Source organism: Dunckerocampus dactyliophorus, chromosome 9 (assembly GCF_027744805.1).
Source record: "Dunckerocampus dactyliophorus isolate RoL2022-P2 chromosome 9, RoL_Ddac_1.1, whole genome shotgun sequence".
Lineage (NCBI taxonomy): Eukaryota > Metazoa > Chordata > Actinopteri > Syngnathiformes > Syngnathidae > Dunckerocampus > Dunckerocampus dactyliophorus.
In genome coordinates, this window is record NC_072827.1 from 22218957 (window position 1) to 22240064 (window position 21108).

Here is a 21108-nt window from a genome sequence, read left to right on the forward strand (position 1 = left end):
TTCCACAGTTATATATGATAGATTACGATTAATTATGGCACCGATTGCTGGCATGTTTTAGCATGTTGCTTTTTAGCCCTGTTGCTTGCATTATGAGTGTACTACTAATTATGGTACAAATTATGTTTTCTTTGTTGTTTTTTTTGAGTTGCTAAGCATGCCGTTAGCCTCGTTTAAGCTTGAACATCTTAAAAATAAATTTAAAATCCAAGCACATGAATACACTCACGAGTGGAAGTTTTTCAAAATGATAGTGTGACCGTTCCTGTCTATAAATGCTAAAATAATACGATTAAGTCTGGGGATGCGTGAGTAAGTTGCAAAAAAGTAATGGCGGCGCACAGCATTGTAGGAGCAATTGTGATTACAGTATAGGACCATAAAGGCCAAATCAATTCAGTATTCAAAAACCAGTTTCATTTTCTTTGATATGTGTCTTTACAAAGCGAGACTGCCATCTATTGGGGTGGCATGCATATTACAGCATGTTTTCAGTTGTTTTTGGTGGTCCTTAGGAACAAAAAAATGTTCAAAAAAAGTTTTTTACGAGGTTGTGCTCTTGCAAATGTACCATTAATTTATTTGCCTTTCAGTGCTGGAAAATCAGCAAGGCAGCCATTATCAGGCCCGGCAGGGTGGTCCAATAGCACAGTGAAGTGTTTACGGATGTGATTTGTCCGTGGCCGTTTCCTCCCCTCCATCACATCTCGACACTTAATCTGCTGATGTGCTCGCCTCGCCGTGTCATGGCTTAAGAGAAATTGCAGCAAAGGTCAGGCAGGCGCGTTGGTGACTCGACGGTGGCGGTGTTTGTTGATTCTGATGGATAGTGGCGCTTGGCCCCGCGCGTAAACACGGTGCGGTCACACTTGCATTTGCAATGACGGTCGGAAACCATGGCAACCTATAGTTAATAAATAGCTGAACTGAGTAGCCGGGCGCGTCATTTGTGCCCTCTTTTGTGTGTGTGCATGTGTGTCACTGCCCCCCAACCCCTCAGGGACATGTCTCTGATGTCTTGTGTTACATAAAAGTTCTGGCTTCCCCTTCACCAGCATCAGCATCGCTACCTCCTGCTCACTATTACCAGTCCCACTCATGTGTTTGGGCGTGCGCCTGCCATCCCCCCCCCCCCCAAGGCAGAGACAAAAGGAAAAGAAGTCTCACATTCTCTCCAGAGGATTTCAGGTTGCCATGTTTGCCATGCCATGCCATGTTTGCTTCAATTTCTTGCTTTCCCCCCCCATTTCTCCTTTTTCTTCAAAGATTTTCTCCCTTTTTTTCCCTCATGTCATGTCGTGTGCACGGCTGCTGATCATTTCACACTTTTGCGTCGAAATGCCGGCAGGGTAGGGAAGCGCTCCCGTCATCTTTCTCCACACTCTGATGCACAATTGTTTTTCATGAATGGGTGAGGGATTTTTGCATTAACAAGCAAAGTTATTTTTGGCTCCGTTTATCAGACTGGACCCCCCCGAAAGTCAGCAAATATAATATAGAATTGACGTGTGTTTGTCTTTTTCTTTGGCTTCTATGTGATGCCCAGTTATGGCAAAGTGGAAAAGTGTGACGATAACCATAGAATCAGACATGGAACTTAATGCGACATAAAGTGTCTGCCTGCTCAGCACAGTATGATATATTTGTTTTTGTAAGCTAATTGTTCTACTCTTGAACCGCCAGTGGTGTGCCGTTAGGGCCAGCAAGGCCTTCTTTGCTGGCCTGAACACTAGTCAGACTCAAGTCACAATTTTGATGACTTTGACATCAATGGCCCGGGATTTGACTCGGACTTTAGTCTGATGACTTGAAAATACTTGAGATTTTCAGTAAATGTGTTGACTTCTCTTGTCTTGACTTGAGACTTGAATTGGACTTGCACGTCTTGGCTTTTGAGACATGACTTGGACTTACCTATAAAAGTCCAGTAGGTGACAGTATGGCTTTCCAAACACCTCCCTGTTCCTTCTCCATTACATTTCTGTCACCGTTTTACTTTATTAACTGTATTATCGTGGTTACATTCTTTTTACATGTGTATGACAGATACGAATATGACTTAAAACATTGCCTGTACATTTAATACATGTTCTATCATGGAAACAGTTTGAGCTTGGAACAGTCTAAGGGATAAATTGTTTGGAAACTTGGAAGTCAACCAGCGTCACATGACTGTTCCACTGTTTTTTTGGGACGTCCAACTAAAACCCTTTCCTCTCCATTTTGTGTCCTCCCTGCACAGATGCAGTCGTGGCTGGGAACGTTCAACCCGGAGCGAGAGAGACGAAAGGTAATGAATGACCCGTCTGACCGCCGCTTTCCCCCGACACACACACACACACACACACACACACACACACACATATACACACTGGGAACGTGAGGATCAGAGCGTGTGCGGGATTAGCTGCTGCAGTCACGCTGAGCCAGTTTCAAAAAAGCAGCAGGGAGTGATTTGACCTCTTGACACGCCTCCCGCGCAGAGTGATTTTGCATGTATATAAATGCGGATGTGAACATAAACGTGTGTTCAGAATCAGAGGTCGGCGGTGCCTCACTTTGACCTCGGTGAATTAGCAGTGAAGGAGACGGGCACGGCGAATAACGTAAATGATTCATTCATAGGGGAAGAACCACTGAGGGGCAAAACTATTTGGATTGATAGCTGGTATGGTTAATGCGTCATATCACTCCAGTTTAACACATTAAGATTCACACGTGCTTCTTAGCCCTTGAACACAATTCAAATGAGTTCAGAGGCCTCGAAGATGGTGACAGCTCGACTCTGGAACAGATTGATTCTATTTTCATTATTTCCTGTCGGAAAATGTTATTCAAAGTTGGAACAAATCGGAGGTTTGACTTTAGACTTTCCACTAAATTATGTCTTGTGTATGTGTTGTGTTGGTTTGGGATCCAAAAGTGGGTCGTGGACCCATTCTGGTCATGACTGTTAATTACATTGACACCCCCTATGGATTGTGGTCAAACTGCTTTGGAAGATATGTAATGCAGATATTCTCAAAGTTTTTAATCAGTAGACAAACGGTCAATGACTTATGGACAATTGGTTACTAAGTCCCGCCCCTGCAAAAAATGTTTTGCTTGATGGCGGCTATGTTTTTCAACCAATCTTGCTCAAATTTTACACACGTCCCTGCCAGCCTCCTAAAGGTGTGTGCTAATTTTCATGGTGATGCGGCTAAACATGCTGAAGTTACAGTGGATGTTTTGTTTTGTAGTGGTTCCCAAACGTTTGACAGTCCCGTACCTCTTCAGGCATTTGATCGGAAGTCATGTACCCCTACTCCTGCACGCTTAAAAAAAACATAAACCACAATAAAACATCCTAGTTTGATGTATTTCATCACTGATAGATTTCATAAATTATTATATAATCAATCATTTTGGAATAAGACATTTTTACAGACGAGCATGTCCTCCTGAGTTTGTCCATTCATGAATGTACGCACATACACCAGGGTGTGTGCCAGACCGCAACTTTCACTGGCGCGTATGCGCTCTCGTAGCTCTTCCACAACAGTACACAACAATGGACAGGGCTTTGCCATCAAGACATGACAGTGTGAATACTTGACAGAAAATGTCGTTGAATCCACATTTTTTCCCAGATTTTGGCTTTCAAAGGCAGGTCTTTTTTTGGTCTTTTGATCAGCTGAAGGACAGCCTGTTTCACTTTAATGCGTATTTGCAATAAATTGATTACTCCTATTTTTTATGTCTCGCACCATTTATTCTTTTTGCATTTTGAAGCTCTCCTCACAAGGCATCTCCTTAAGATCCAACTGTGCAAAATGTAAAATCTTGACATTTTTCAACTGGTCTTAAAATTTTGATCAGGAGTTTATTGACCTATATTGGATTGCTTTTAACATATGAACAAAACGTTTCAAAGTGGCCCCTGCATCCTTTTCCTGTATAAAGTTTGGACACCCCTGTCCTATACTCAACAACTTGAGTAATAGGTGAATATTTCTCACTCTTCACATGGTTAGTGCAGCCTGTCGTCCTCACTCACTCGCTTCATTACCTCATGCACCTCATGCACCTCGCCCTGCAGGGTGACGCAGGAGTGAGGGCAAGTATAGGGTTAAGGTTATGTAAATGCTGCCCCTAAGTGGCAGTTGTAATTACTGCACGCTCAACCGTGCTGCGTGTCAACAGCACACACACGCGCACACACACAGCTACGTGTAGGGCATAGTGCAAATAAGACGGCGCTGTTTTTTTTTTGTGTGTCTCGTTCTCTCCTGCCCCCTTCCTCTTTCTCCACCAAACACACACTCGACCTACAGCGAACCCACCCACCACTCCCCCCACACACACCACATCCCTTCCTCCGCTTCTGTCACTCTTGTACTCGCAACCCGGCATGAATAAACCAGCACGCCAGGTTCATGCACATGAATATTTATGAGAATTTATGCACGCGCTGCGACGCTTTAAAACAACAACAGCCTCTCCGTTTGTGCTTGCCAAGACGGCGGGCCTTGCTGCGTGTGTGTGTTGTGTGTGTGGGCGTGTGTGTGTGAAGGTGTGTGTCCATGTACGTGCGTGTGCGTGCGTGCGTGTGTGTGTATGTACCAGCAGGTGTAAACTAGGGAAAGTGATTCCGGCTGGGCGCACCGGTCTCTGGCAATTTCCGCTTCACGTCAACACGTCTTCCTTCACGTCGCTGCTTTGCGTGTTTTTGTTTCTCTCTGAATCAGCCTACCACCTCCTTCCCGCCTCTCTCCATATGTGTACGTGCGTGCGTGTGTGTGCGTGTGTGTCTGTGTGTGTGTCAGGCAGGAGCGATGACGTACATAACAAGTGTCGGCAGTTATCTGGGCCGTCAGTCACATGGCCGCCGCACATCTGTGTGTGTCTTGACTGATTTGTTTGAGGTCACGCTTGAGCACGTGTGTGCACACACACACGCACACACACACAGAGGACAGGCCAGCGAAAGGATATTCAGCGGAGGCTGTTTAAGTGTCACACACACAGCAGCACAGTCCCGTTTGGTTAGCAGGAAAAAAGCTGGCCGTGCAAACGAGTGTCCCGCTTGTGTTTATCATGCTCGTTGTCTTCCCCGAGAATTTTGCTCCCTGATCCGCACTGACTTTGCCTTGAGCGACAACACAAACGCAGACTGCATGACGGTGGCTACGCGCTGCACAGCGTAATGTTCCTTGGTCCGTCAAATGCGATCTTTTTAAATGTAGCACTCACATGCTGGTATTTCTTAAACTCTGTTTTTTTTCTATGCGATTTGGCCTTTTGTCCACACGCAATCTGCATTTTGGTATTACTGGGTTTACACAAAGTCAACTGTGTAAAACCATATGGACATGTGAAAAAAAAAACAAAAAAACGCTGTAATATGCATTCCAGACCACTAGTTGGCGATATCACTATAAACGTTTTATAATTTAATGATCATTTATGATGTTTACCATTGCAAACAGGCTGTTTTACTGTGCTTAGTGTTTGAGAGGTCAGATGTGCAATCAAAATGCAAGAAGAAGAATATTTAAATAATATAAAAAAAGCAATTAGAATAATAACAATAATATCAATACTTAAAAAAGAAAATTTTATTTTCTTCTGTGCAATTTGACCCTTTGTCCACACTCAAGCTGTATTTTTGGGTCACTGAAAATATACTTTTTTTGTTTTTACTCCAGGGTGTACACCAAGTTAAACTTAAAATTAAAATTAAACATAAAATCATGGACCTGCAAAAACCCCATCCGAAAATGCTGTAATGTGCATCCATGCCAGGCCACTAGTTGGTGATGTCATTTTGTAAAGAAACACCAGGGTTTATTGATAAACCGTAATGACATTTCAGTTGTATCATATTTACCCTTATTTTGTGTTTAATGTCTGAAAGTCTGGTGCCCCATAAATGTATTTTTTTTATACATCAGACCACTGAAAATAGAATTTTTTGAAAAATGTAGTGTTTACGTGAAGTCTACAACGTTGCCAAAACAATCCCAATTCACAAGAACCTATAAAAAAGCCAAGAGAAAACACTGCAACATGCATGTCAGGCCACTAGTTAGAGATTTCACTTTGTAAAGAGCTTGGGTAACATAGATCTCTTAAGATCTCTCGAGATTAACGTGATGATATTTCTCGTTGAAGAGAAAAGCTGTCTCGCGGGAACAGGGCCACCAGAAGCCAATCAGACTGTAACCTATGGCATCACTATTGTGAGTGATATCACACGTAATATGGAGGTGGGCGGTGCACAAGGTAGGATTGGAACCACACTTTGAGTGTGCTGTCAACCTGGCTATCGCTTTAATACCCTTCATATCCTTTGCCTTGAAAGTTCACAGAAAAGAAATGAAAATATATATTTTTGGCTTTTCTGAAACAACAGCGTGACTGTCCTTTGTTTCATTTTTGGGGTTTTGGAATTAAATTTAAGTGGACTTGATTCGCTGTTGTGCCGAGCGCTGTTTTGGCAAGTACATGACACCTTTTGTGCAAAAGCTAAAACTTTTTTTTTGCTATTAATCAGAATTTTGACCTAGGTTTTTCTTTTAATTCTATTTGTATACCATTAAGTAATGTTTTTCATTGGCTATTCAAGTGGTCTTGTCCCTTTTTAAATCCAAGTGGGTTTTTTTTAGAATAACAAAGTCCTGGTAAGGAGGATTATACAATGTCCTTCATTGTGGCCCTGTCCAGATCTAAAAACTTGATCCAAACCATGTATTTGACTTTTTAACATACAAGAATCTGACATGGATGTCAATACCTCGTAGCTAGCCACTTGTGATCAGGTCTGAACAGGTCTGTTTTAAAAATCAGGCCCGGTTTGTCTCGACGGGCCTCTTAGACAGGATGAGTGGTTTTGACAACACACGTCTTTTTTTTACGGGCATCAGCCCTGCAGCTAGTATGTAATCAGCATTAGTGCTCGCTCAGCTGTGTCCTTTTATTGTTTCCGTGGTTGCACTTGGACAATTTCCATTTGCCGCCGCCGCTGCTGCTGTTGTTGTTGTTGTTTCTCGGCAAGAGTCCTCGTCCCTGTTGTCAGATATGTTTGACATTGAAAGGAGACCTTGGAGACCGCAGCTGCGAAAACAGCTTTATAAAGGAGACAAGACAGTCTGCACAACTTTCTGGCAGATCGCAAGAAGGTGGCATGTGTTTTTTCAGTACTATTGAAAGAGCAGTAGATTATTCCAGTGACCGTAATTTCCGGTGTATAAACTGCTACATTTTTCTTAAACGTTGAACCCTGCGGCTTATACAGCGGTGCGGCTAATTTATGACTATGTTCTAATCTCATGACATGTCCTATACTTCAGAACTACTACTAATTGTTTGAATACTGTCTCGCTCGCGAGTGAGGAAACGGCAGCTCTTTCTTTGGTAGGAGCCAATCACGAGCTACAAGTGAACTCACGACGACTACAAGACAAGTACCAATACGAGTTTAAAAGGAGCCGTCCGCCCCGCCCCCAAAGCAGCCAGCGCTGTCAGCTCAGTGAAGCTCCAAGCATCCATGAATCAAAGCATGTAGATATATGCGTCTTACCGCTGACTTAGTTTATCCATAATCGGAATAATAAAGATGAAAGTTGCATCTCTGTGTGTAGTTTGAGACGTGACATTCACCATTGCCACAGAGGAGCAAGAGCGAATCAGGAGGGGAGCTTAATGTCATCTGGCTGATGTCGTACGACACCTACAAAGTGACATTTATGCGATCGACACAAATTATCTTTGCGATTGACCGGTAGCTGGCGATCGACGTAATGGGCACCCCTGTGTTATGACATCGTATGCAGATAATATGCTTATTAGCCGATGATGTCATCTAGCGACTTCTGGCAGCTTCTGGGACAGCCAATAGCTACTTTTCTTCCCGAGGAGTTGGCAACAGTGCTGCTGGGCAGCCATTGGCCAATGAACTGCTCTGCTGGGAATAATGAATTATGGGAAGAAGTTGAAATAGTTGCTGTTTTTTATTTTAAACTTGCATCGGTACTTGTCTTGTGTATTTCTGAGGTATACCTTTTGAGTGTTAAGTTGCTATGTGATGATTTTAGCCTTTTGTCTAAAATGACATTGTGGGTCAGACTATTATATTGAGTAATGACCTCCTGCGATTTCCGATGGGTTAACAAACTTGTTGTGAGTTTTCTCATAGCTCATGATTGGCTGTCAAATAAAGAGCTGCCTTGGCCTCACGGACTCGTGCGCGCCACAATATGTCTTTTTATGACATGGACATGTGCGGCTTATATACGTACAAATCTGTTTTTCCTCCAAATTTGTTGGCTGCTGCTTACACACCGGTGCAGTTTATACACCGGAATTTACGGTAATATAAATGATGTACATTTATTATTTGGACCCTGCGTTCAGCAGGTTACTGAGACCAAAACCCACAGCTCTTAGTCTTGCAAATGAGGTGGAGCCAGGGCCGAGCCAGAACAATAGATGCTAACGAGCCAGTATCAGAGTCGTTCATACCCAACTCAGGGAGCGACACTTCCCTTTTATCGGAGGTGCTAATGGCAGGAGAGGATTAGACCACTACTCCGCCCAGGCTTAGTGTAAGGAACCAATAGGAGGAGGGTGTTGGCACACCAATTCCGCCCTTTCTTACTGTATTTAGGGCCTAGGCTACCAGCACTTGTTAGTTCGCTGACGAAGCTCTTCGGATGAGGAGCGAAACGTCCGACACCTTCTTCACAGAAGTACAGATGACGTCTCAAGAAGCCTTTCCCTCAAATGATGTACATGTTACATACAGTATAAAGTACTTACTTAAGGAGAAATAAGAATCTTTTTTTTTTTTAAAGGTCCAGATGCATGTGGGAAGCAGTGTATTGTACTATGAGGCCATGTTAAAATAAGCATTTTTTTTTTATAATTGCTTATTTTTAGCTTTATTTTGTTGCTTTGTTTATTGTGTTTGTGACGTTCCATTTGGTCGACCTTAATTTCTATGGAAATGTTTAGTTTTGATTTTCCATTGTTATTCTTTTTATGTAAATCTGTTTCTTGAGCCTTTCGATTGGCTAAAATGGTCTCACGTCTCAATGTTATTGCGCCACTCATGTGCAAATCACAAGCAAGTTACTGGTCATAAACTTTACGTGTCAAGAAGGCCCCAAGTCAAATGTGGTGAGACTCAAGCAAGTCAAGCTAAGTTAGCCTTTATGACAGCAAACATTACCTAACGTTTGACCCACTTGGCAAGCCCTTATGTTTACCAAAAACACTTTTACTGCACATTTTATTGAGAAGACATATACATTAGGTAGCTTGTTTAAAGGGATAGTTTGGATTTTTTTACATGAAGCTGTATGACATCCCCATCAGCAGTGTAGTGCATCAACAGTGACTTACCCCCCACTTCGTCCCGTGAGCAAAGTGCTGGTCGGATTTTGGTGATGAGGAATGTAGTGCCGGTTAGTTGGTGTGGCCACTTCAGTAAAGAGTTTGGCTTCTCAAAACAATATGCGTTCAAAAGAGTAAGACAATTGCATCACAAAAATGCCTCCTCAAAAAAATCTGACCTCACAATCGCTCTGCGTTACTTTCTCTGTGTTTACATGCGCGGATGCGACGGGAGAGTCTCGCGTCACAGTGGTCTTCAGCCACTGTGGAACACATACACAACAATGGATGTGCAGCGATACAACGGGAGAGAAAGTAACCATTTTACCTTCCGGTAGTTTATTATACGGTGATTAACTTATCGTCGCAGCATTATGAAAGTAAAGAATATTAAAATGTTATCAAAGACATTTAAGTAAAACAATTAATACTTGTCCAATTAAAAAATCAAAACATGAGTCATTTGATTTAATTTTGGTTTTGTCATATGGTAGTTGACTTCTTTCTATACTTATATATCTGTTATTTCCTTCGGTGAAAATTGTTTTGAAATTAGAACTTGAACAGCATCAGAATATGTTCGATATTCGTTAAAATAAAATTCGTTTAAAAAGTACGTGTGGAGGGCATGGTAGACGTTCCATGCAGCCCGGCCGGCGTAGTCGATGGGTCCGCCCCCTGATTCCTGTCTGTAATCTAGCATGTGTCATTAACGTCAGGACTGCTGCGCCCCGCCTCACATAATTGCGCTTTCGTTCCCCCTCTTGCTTCGGGGGTCCGCGCTTACAGCGGCGTTTTGATTAAAAACACGAGGCTCTTTAGCTGCACCCTTCCTCCTCCTTTCTTTTGCTTCCTGTCTGTAAGCGCACCAAAATTCCTCAAATGCTTGTTACTACACTTCACAGAAAATTCTATATTCTGGCTCTGTTGTGTCATTTCTGGAAGCCTTGTCCTCCACCCCCTCCCCCCATGCACTGCACTGGAGGCTCACTGGTGCTGACATTCCCGCAATGCCCTCTATCATGTTGGATCCGTCAGCCTCGTGGTTTGCCCTTTCAGTCGGCCGATGAGACATTCCTGCTGGGGCGTGCACGTAAGCACACGCATGCACGCACGCTCACGATGATGTCACAGCTCGACGCTAACAGGCCTGAGCTTTGTGTTGGGACCCGTGGGGGTCATGCTGTGGCCCTCCCTGCCGAGCACGCATATGTTGCTCCGCGGAAACTTGGCGTTTAAATACTTCGCACCAGCGCACACGCCAGTGAGGAGATAAAACGCCACCGCGGCATGGATCTTGTGATTTTCGTTTGGATTGTTTTGCAAAGCCTGCGTTGGGAGCTCAAAAGCCCCCCACCCCCCGGGGTCTTTCTGGTGACTAATTAATTTCCAGCATGTGGGGGTAGAGGCCAAGAGCTCGTGGGCCTGCCTCCTGCCACTGGCTGCATGTTTGCGAGGCAGAGGAGGGAGGAGGAGGAGGAGGGAGGCTTCGCTCTGGCTGCGCCCCAGCCTGCAGGGAAGGAATGGAGGGAAAGAGGAGGGGTGAGGTTTTGACGAGCAGAGCGCAGAAAATCGATCCGGGGGCCTCGCTTCTCAGCCTCTTTCCGGACGCGAGAGTCCTCCTCTCCCGGGAATTAGATAACAGCTTGTAAAAGCCCTCCACCGCCAGGCGCTACGCTCCCCTCCTCAACTCAGCCGCCGTCACATCCCCTCCTCCTCCCTTCTTCCTCGCTCTTTCCCGGCCTGCCTCCCTGCTTGCTTGTCCACCAGATATTGAATTCATCCCTTTCCAATTACGTATTGGCTTTCGCTTTAATTGGACGCCCCGTTTTTTCCCATAACGGTGTGGATATTGCATATTATCAGCACGTTAATATTTTATTAGATTTTAATTGGCCTTTGTTGTTTGCCTCAGTGCATCGCTGCGCCTGTGAACGTGCCGCCGTTGCCGCCTTTGTGCCTTTGTGTGTTTGTGTTTGGAAAATACAAAACAATCGGCCCTTTCACACTGCCCTTAAAACAGAACAGTCTTTTTCCTGTTGTGTTGTTCTGTGGATGTGGCAATTTTCCTGCTTCGGAGGTAGTATCAGAACTGGAACAGAGGCAGGAGGCTGCCTGTGTCAAAAGGAATAGTTTTCTGTGTAAAAGGCACAGTGTAATTTTGTGGCATCTTCTGTTTGAAAAGCCCTTTTACACTGCAGATGAAAGCCGGTCATTTTTTGCGGTGTGGAAAGCACCGATACGGAGGAAAGGAAATAGCAGAATGCCCGGACAGGGGAGGGAAGTTTAACACTCACTTTCCCCACCCTGTTGCGTTGTGCTATGAATAGTTGCTGGCTGACATGTGTTTTTTCCGTTACATCTTCATCTTAATATTGTTGATTATTGTCGAATGTTGATGACTTCAAACTGTATCAAGTCTTTGTGAGTTGTCTCTTTTCCTTGTAGTCGAGATGATGTCATCTTCAATATTTGTCCAGTTCCTTGATGTCCTTGACAAACATACTTGGGTTCCTCCGGTCTCCATTTAAGATTTTGCAGTTGGCACGCCAAGTGTCTTGAATTTTCTCCCGCTTCCTTAAGTTGTGTGCTTCCTTGCTGACGTAGCATTTGTCAGATGCTCATTGAAGATGTTTGTTCCGTTCAGCTTGCTTCTCTGCCTCAGGAAAGCCACCATGTTTTTTTTTTTTGGTGGTGAACTTTAGGGTGATGAGGTGTGGTGTTATTTCTGCCAGACATTGGAATGCGTGTATTGATGTTGTTGACATCCGCAGCCACTTGTTGCTCTGTTAAAGCAACATCATATTGTTCTCTTCCTCAGGCATTAGCTGGCATAAGAACCTGCCTGTAATGTGGAGCCCAGTCACAATCACATTGTTCATGCGCGTGGATTGTTCAAAATAATAATCTTTGCACATCATTCGAGATATAATGCAATTATTTTCATCATTTTGCTTCTTTAAGGCATCCACTTTTCCTTCCAGCCAGTACATTTGTTTAAGAATTGATGCAATATCATTCTTCAGTTACTTGTGTTTCTTTAAGTACTTTGTGTCATTATGTTGTTTATCGCTTATTTTGTTCAACCTGTCTCCCATGTCTTCAGTCTTTCTTTAATGTCGCTCAACTTCATGATTACTTCTCTGAAACTACCTGCTTCCATGGTCTCTTCCTCTCCATTCGCTGCTGCAGAAGCCCTTTTTCTTCGCATTTTGTTGGTGGTCAGTAGCGCTGAAGTTTGGACATTACCGACGGTTAGCTCGTCTATCTTGCAATCGTCAGCACTCGTAACTTGTTTTCTTTGACGAGTTAGTTGCCCTCGCCAGGCGGTATTCAAGCCCATGATGTCAGCAAACAAATCTGTAATTATGGTCGAGATCTGTGGTAGGGAAAAGTGCCAAAAGTTTGAATCAGTGGTCATTTTAGTCCATCCATCCCCACAGGAAGTATCGTCAATATGTTTAGTGTAACCTATGATTTTGACGGCTTCTGGGGTAGTATAAAGGGCGGGAGTTTGCCTTTGTGACAGGGAATTGTGGGAAACTGGGACAATGATTTGAGGCAGAAACTTTGAAACGCATGTTATCCTGTTGCGGGATATCACGTTGTTTTGTGAAAATGAACATAATTGTGGCAATGTCCCACTTCCAAGGTCTTCTGTGTAAAAGGCACAGGCAAATGAATACATGCCAAGCCTATAGAAGTCAAGATTAGCGTTACGCAGCGAAAGTCGGTATCGTAATGGCACCAGTGCAGATGTACATGATGGTGACCGGACCGGAAAAAAGTAGCGCTTGATGCCCCAATTTGGTGCTCAATGAATGCAGACACAGCCGCCTGCAACAAGTGATATTGTGCAAGTAACGACTTGTAAGTAATGTAGCCTCCATAGACACACCCAGAGTCTGATGCTCAGCTGTATTGCCGACCTTAGCACGCCAACAGCGGTGCTCAGTTCCAACATCGCCCACACATTTCTCTGTTGCTGTCCACAACACCTCCCCATTATCCACCAGTCATCGTCGTCGTAGTGAGCGAGGTGCATTCACGCACAGCGGAATTCTGAATATGAATGAACACAAACAAGGTTTTTTTTTTTTTGCACATTCGCTGTGTTCCTTAGTGCTGCTAATTTCACAGTGGTGAATTTATTACCCAGTTATTATTTTATTTATATCATTGAAGCATTTAAATGACTATTCTGTTCAACTTGCATGTTACAAAATTTTGTAAAAATAAAAAAAGGCATTGTTTTTGGACCAAATGTGCTTGTTTGGACACCACTTAAGCACCTGTACTGTTTCACCGGCATCAGTGGTAGGATCAGATGTGTTACAGAGGCGGGATGCCACCTATGTGAAAGGGAATAATGGAAATTGTTGTTTTTACTATATATTTCACATCGAGCGATGGAGTTGACGTCACCATGCATCTAATTATCAAATTATGGAATGCCATGTCTCTGTGTGAAAGCGCACACAGTTGCGGTCGTAACCCACTTCCGTGATGTTTTGTGTAAAATGCGCGGGTCAGATCTTTTGTTTTCCCGCACTGATGCTGCAATTTTGTGACATCGCTGTGTGAAAGAGACTGTTTCCTTTCCTCTTTTGACTCCATAAACTATGGTCTCTTTTGCAGGTGTCCCTGGCCAAAGAGATCAAGCCACTGAAGTGGTATCCATCTGTTTACCTGCTGGTGTCTATCTTCCCGCTCATCAACAGGTAAGGCAAAACACGCACACGTGTGTTATACCAGCAACCACCCCCACTCCTCCAACCCCCAACCCTCTTGTTTTATTTGCATGTTGGCTTATCTTTTAGCCACCGCCTCCTCTTTTTCTCTCGCTCTTGCTTATCGGGACTCTTAGAAGCACCGCTCTCCCTGTAGCGGCCAGGCAAGATTGTGTGCGTGCATATTTGTGTGTGCGTGTGTGTGTGTGTGTGTGTGTGTGTGTGTGTCGGCTGCACGGAGCATTTTATTGGCTTTTTTAAAGTCGGGCTTTGTCAGGCGAGGGTTGGCGGGGAGGAGGCGGGTGGTCCAGTAAATGATAACCTCGGCCCTGTTATTACTTCTGCACCCCCACCACCACTTCCAACCCTCACCTCTGTCTTTCTCCCTCCATCGGCCCCCCCCTTCCTCTTTCCATGTAGAGCGGGTGTGATTGACAGGTCAGGGTTACTAAGTGATTAGCTGCGGCGGCTCTGCTTGTTGCCACGGCGATGTAGGCAGAGACGCAGGTCAATTACAGGGTCAACGTCTCTCAAAGGCTTCCCTCCAACGCCACGTCTCCCCCCACCCCAACAACCCTTCTCGCTCTTCTCCTCCCTCTCCTTAACCTCTCCATCCATTCCAATCGTCCGCTACAGCCCCCCCACCCCACCCCTCTCTCTAAGCTGTCGGCTGATGGAGATGACAAACTGCATCCTGTGGAAAACCCAAATTGCCCCACCCTCTCCTTCGACCACCCCCCCTCCCCCCCTTTTTCCCCTCTGAAATGTCACTTTCCTTTCTCTCCCTCATGTGCATTTTTCCTGTGTCGCTGGTCTGTGTGAAAAGCATTGACACGGCTAGGGAGGGAGTATTCAGCTGTAATAGAGGCGGGAGGGCAGCTGTGTGAAATGTTGTACACTGTGAAATGACAAGAAAAGTTTGGTGCTGGTAAATCAAGTTCTAAGTGAAAGGGTACTCCTTGATGCTATTTAAAAGGGATTTTAGTAAGTCAAGTAAAATGAAACCTACAGCACATTTAAAACCACCTAGGTTGACCAAACATAAGACAATACGCAATAAAAACAGTAAAAAGGTGTCCAGATCTGAAATGTATATTACATATCGGGCCGATAACAGCAAAAAAAAATGAGCAGCAGATTTTATCGGCCTGCATCTAAAATTTCAAGCCGTCGATTCCAGACTCCACCCCAGCAGATCTATCCAGCAGTGGCCGGATAGAGCTCACTTGATCGCAACAACAGCGTGTGCGAGTTGTACTTCGCTGCTGAGAGCTGAGTGCAACACTTGTCATGTTCAAGTACAACAGGAAAGATGAACAGCCCCTGTCGGTGGTGAGTAAAATCGGGTTTAAATGCTTAATTGGGCACCTCGAACCTCTATTATGCCTACCCGCCACTACATCGTGGATAGAACTATACCCCAGGTGCATCGAGAAGTAAATGGGTCTGTTTTTCTCATACCTACTGTTGCTGATTATTGTCCTCTATATGTGTAATAACACTTGATCAAGCCATTTCCAGTATGTATGATTCATGCTGATATCGGATTGATATCTGTATTGGCCGATATTTAAGGCTTCAATATCGGTATTGGATCGGAAGTGAAGAAGTTGTATTGGGACACCCCTTCTAGCTAAAAACTATTGAATATAATATAATATACAAAACAAGTGTATGCTCAGAAGTTTTGGAGGGGAGGAGCGAGCGTTGCGTACGCCGTGTGTCAGAGGGGGGTGTCAGAGTCAGTATCGCATCCACGTGGAAAGAGGCTTCCCCTTCATGATGTCATGAAACTTCAAAAGTGAGCGTTTGAGTGCATTTTCTCTCAAAAGCGGAGCAAACAATTGAGAAAGATGCGTCTGTGTAGGCTCTCAGTCGTACAGGAGTTGTCCATCGAGGAAAAGGCTTCTTGAGACGTCATCTTTACACAGAAGTACAGATGACGTCTCAAGAAGCCTTTTCCTCAATTGAGAAAGATGATAGATTTTTCTCTCATTTTTTGGTGCTCATAAACAGGCTTAAGGGACATATTAATGTGAGAACATCATTAAAAAGTCCATTTCTTATAATAGGCCACCTTTAATTATCAGTCGCTGTGTGGGAATATCCCACTTCGCTGGGTTTCGTGTGAAAGACACAGGTGGTAATTTTGCCGGCATCTCTGTGTGAATTGCTCCATGTTTGTCCTCCTAATTTGCCAATCTCTTTTTCCCCCTCCATCACACAAAGCTTCTATCCCCCCCATCTCTCCTCTCTATCTCTCTCGCCGCCTGTCTTGAGCAAACACTCTCTGCCTTTCTCCCGAGAGCGCACGGGGGGATAAAACGGGAATGAATTGCTCTCTCGTTGTCGTCTTCCACCGCCTCCCGCCGTTCCCCAGCTCCTATTAATTTGTTAGCCTCCCCCCTCCGTGCCTCCCTCCCTCCCTCCTCCCTCTCCTATTTACTCGCCTGCCTCCCCCTGGCTCATATCCTCCTCCATCCCCTCCTTCCTCCCCTCCCCTCAGCTGAGGGGCTGGAGTGTGTAAAGTGTTTGTCACGGTGCCGTGCCGATGCTGCCGCGTGGAAGGAAGGAAGCAAGCGCACAGGAAGACAGCCTCAGTGTGTGTGTGTGTCTGTGTGTGTGTGTGTTTTCTCCCCCCGCTGGCGTGCGTAGGCGGCTGCTTGGTTTCGTGTCAAGGCAAATGTGCTGTCGCCGCTTGTTGCCGTGTGTGTGCACTTGTTTGTCTGGCTTGACGGCCGCACGGCTTTTCCATCCAGTGTGTGCGCGTGTGCGCGTGTGTGTGTGTGTGTGTGTGTGTGTCTGAGTGGGGGATTATTTCTATCTGAGCTCCAAAGCCTCCTAAACAGGGCTTAGAGAGACGGCCCAGGGCAGCAGCTAAAGCTGTCGGCTAGAGCGCTCCCTCTCTCCTCCTCTCTCTCTCTCTTTGCCATTTTCTCCCGGCCTGATCCATCCTGTTAATACGCAGGCACTCCCACACACAAACACACTCTTGTTTTGGCCCTCATCTGCTGCCACACACACACACGCACACACACATACACATAAAATGCGCAGACAGTCACACGCCACACAAGCAATTTTAATCTGTTCCAAATGCACGCTGGTAAATGTGTTAATTCGACACCAGCTGTTGCGAATTGAAATGGGAAAGCGCTCCTTCTTTTCCTCCTCGCTCACTCTCTGTGTGTGTGTGCGCGTGGGTGTGCGTGTGTGTGTGTGTGAGCTGCCCGGGCACGCCGACTACAGTTTTCGCAGTCTGCTTCTCACATCGCCTCCCCTGTGTGCTTTTTAGTGTGGGTGTGTGTTTGTTTACAAGGCTTGTCTAGATTCCTACTGTGCACGCCTGTACGCCTGTTTGCATAAATAAGCCCTCTCCTCGGAAGCCTTGCTGCCGACGATTCCGGTGGCACGTCGCCGCTTGACAAGTGAGTGCTCCTCCCGGACGAACACGCTTGTGTTTTTTTGTCACTGGGAAACCCTTTGCTCCTCACAAAAGCAGCCTCACTACCAAACAGTACACATGACGCGGTTGACAATTTTTTTGGTTTCTCTTGTCAAACATATAATAAGAATACAAAAATAAGCACTAGAATTTTTTGGGCACCCTTCCATTTGATGTACGGTACCAAAAACAATGTCGCTAGACACTGCAGTTGATTGATTGGTTGACAGATTATCTCCAAGGAAGCAACAACAAAGGACATCAAAGAAAAGCCCCTTTCGCACAGCCTATAAAAGAGCTGGCATTTTCCTGTTTCACTCGTCTGTGTAAAAGGCAAAGACACAGAATGGGGATGATAAACGTTCCCTTCACACTGCCTACAAATGTTGGTGTTGCCTTTTCAATTGAATAGCAACGGCATGAAAGACTGGGCTTCCGGATCAGTATTTACAGGTGTAAAAGAGGTGGTTAGTGGCTGTGGTGAAAGGGAATAGCGGAAGGCTGGGACAGGGGTTTGAAGTTCAACACCTGAGACTCGCATCTCTTGTCACACATCTTATTTTCTGACTGCAGAATTCTGTGTCGCGGTGTGAAAGCACACACACACAGTTACAACAGTATCCGGCTTTATTGGGGTCTGCAGGATCTACTGTAATTTTGTGGATCTCACAAGCTTTTTGGGGGGAACTGCACTTTTTGGGGGGAATTTTGCCCATCCTCCACAATCCTCATGTGAAACATGAGCACATGTCTTTCTCTTTTCTGTGTGTCCCAAAGAGCGAAAAACAGTTAACATGAGGGAGATAACAATGCACGTCATGGGACACATCTCTTTCGACTATAAAGTCGCTGTGACCATGCAGTAACAGGTACATTCATGATAACATGTTCTAATTATAATATTTTGCCATATTTTGATCATTTTAAACATTACCGGAACTTCTTTCCTGGGCGCATTGATTTCCACAGAGTCCACTGACGCTAACGCTAGCTACTTTCATCAACAACAGCAGCATAGAAAGCACGTGTCTGTTTGCAACTAATAATCATGGCAGACTTTGGGAGAGCTGCTGTCGTCGACTACTTATGGACAAATGAGAATCCAGAACTTTATCTTTTTGAGCCTGAATATACGGAGGATGAGCTACAGGTTTTAGAAGCTGAGCCAGCAAGAAGACAGAGTGAAACGTGGTAGCTAACTAGGGGCAAGTCATTACACCAGCATGGCTTGGGGGTGTAAATGTGGAGCTTCCCAAATCATGCCAACAGAAATCTAGTGTTTCTGTTGCACTGAGTGGCATACAGTGTTACCATCGTACCATCGATGGAAAGGCTTCATGTGTATGGCGAGGAGGACATTCCTCCGAGAGATTGCATCGTAACGAATGAAGAATTGTTAGCGCTAACAAACCCTGCAGTAATAGAAACCTTTTTCCACCTACCCAAAATAAACTGCAAAAGACACCCCAGACCAGCTGCATCAGGTGGACAACTGTTCATCAAATAAGTCACCATATTGATTGGGATACATGGAGCACATAGAACGTGATATCACCACACAGTCCATCTAGCCGTGTATAAACAAAACATGGAATGTCGGCTAATACTTTACAGATAATTTGGTTGTCGATTCGTAGTTGTTCATATGCTTGTTCTTGTTTCCTCGTCGTACAGATTGGCATCCTATCGCATCTCAGTAGCGGCGTGAAGGGCTGCGTCACTACGCCAGAAAAATAGTTCTTCGTGTTAGCTGCTACAATAGCAATGTTGCTGTGGCTTGGTTTATATGAAGGTCAGTTATGTAAAAAAAAATTTAGGGCTATATAGTCGAAGTAGGTGTGTCTCGTTACTTGCATTGTTTGCCGTTTTTCTCTCTTTAGAACGAGCAGAAAAGGGAAACACTAGTGTGTTCATTTTTCACATAAGGATTGTGGATGATGGGCAAAATTCCAAAAAAGTGCAGATTTCCTTTAAGTTAGCAATATTATACAAAAAATACAAAACCAGTGTTCACAGAACTGTGTAGAGGAGTGTGGGTAAGGTAATAAAATCTCAAAGCAACAAACGTTCGGGGCCGAATAAATGTGCCAGTCGGGGTATTCACTTTCACTTTTTTCCTTTTGAATTCTGAATGCACTGGGGGCAGTGCCCCACCAGATCCGCCAGATGGAGCTGTGGTGAAAAAAAAAACTGAATCATGTTTTTGTAATCAGGAATTTTCAACAACAAGGCACCAGGGGGCACCACTAAAGTGAGAATTTCCTGCACACTAAACCTAAATACTGCAGTGCGCGCTACCACCAATATTGGAACACAAATGTGTTGTTCAAAAATTGGCATGAATAGATCTAAAATCTTGCCTTCTTTATCTGCTGCAAATTTTGTAGAGGTGTGAAAACAAAACATTTCCAAGGAATGCGAGTCATGACTAACAAGAAGGAATCTGTTTAGGATTGTTGAGCCTTGGCAGAGGTAGTTGTAGCTATCTGTTCACGTTTGCATAGTTGCATTCCCCCTTTTTATTGAGTTCAGTGGCAGGATACGCTGGCTTTGATGTCACGCTGTTTACTTAGCTACGTTTATCACCAGCCTGCCTACGCACACGCAGACAAGCCAGATCGGGGTTTATTGTTCAAAACTATACCGTAGTGGCGGAAACACACTGTGACTATTTTTTTCCCCTTTCCTTTTTCCCGCACGGCTTTGTCTGCAAGTTCTGCGAGGCACAACGCAGGCACGCTCGTTGCCTGTGAGCGATTGAGGTTGTGCTCCTTCTTCTTTCAGAGGGGATGGATTGGTCCTGGCGGCGGGAGCTTGAACTGGCGATGTGTCTGCATAACCTTGAGTTCACCCTGTCGCCGCAGGATGCATCCTCCATCCTCCTCGTTGTTCCCGGCGTGCCTCGATGTTTGTTTTTTTTGTGTCGTTGTGTATGTGTCGGTCCACATGTGCTTGCAGGGGATTTTTTTTTCCATGGGCCCCCTACAAGGCCTGAACCCCCCCCCCCCCTTGGCTTCCATCACCTCCTCCACTACCTCACCACCCCACCGTTCTTTGGAGGAGATCTGATTTCCCTGCTCCAGGCAAGCAGCGAAAACAAGACGGCGCGACTGTGTGTGTATGTGTGTGCGTGTGCGTGTGTGTGTGTGTGTGTGTATGCCGGGCCCAGGCAGACCTTCCCCATCTCCATTCGGCGCTTTGAAAAACGAGGAAGGAAATCTCAGAGCAGCAGTTATTATTCATCCCTCAAAGAGAACGGGGAGTGGGAGGAGGAAGAGGAGGGGAGGATGCGAGGATGGAGGGAGGAAGAAAGGAAGAGAGCGCCTAACAGGAGGGAAGATGGGGGTAGTGGTGGTGGGGGGTACTCGCGGTCGGGATACATTAATGCTTATCTGGCTGTATTTTGTATTTTGCATCCCAGGATGTGTTCTTTCGTTCTTTTTCTCCCTGCTGCTCTCTCTTTTTCCTTTGCTCTGTTCCCTGCCTCTTGGAATAACTTTTGCGGGTTTTGTGTTCTACTGCCTCTTTTGGTGTATTTTCTGTATTTACTGTAAC

General features: G+C 45.0%; 1 protein-coding gene across 3 annotated transcripts in view; it reads left to right on the top strand.

Moving 5' to 3' along the window:
* si:dkey-100n23.5 (cyclic AMP receptor-like protein A) overlaps nucleotides 1-21108 on the top strand; it is an 86365-nt gene that overhangs the window by 32934 nt on the left and 32323 nt on the right. For all 3 annotated transcript variants that reach the window (XM_054786711.1, XM_054786712.1, XM_054786713.1), the window contains 2 exons: nucleotides 2243-2290; nucleotides 14017-14099. In XM_054786711.1, the coding sequence (XP_054642686.1) occupies nucleotides 2243-2290; nucleotides 14017-14099 (131 nt within the window). The remainder of the gene's footprint in view (nucleotides 1-2242; nucleotides 2291-14016; nucleotides 14100-21108) is intronic.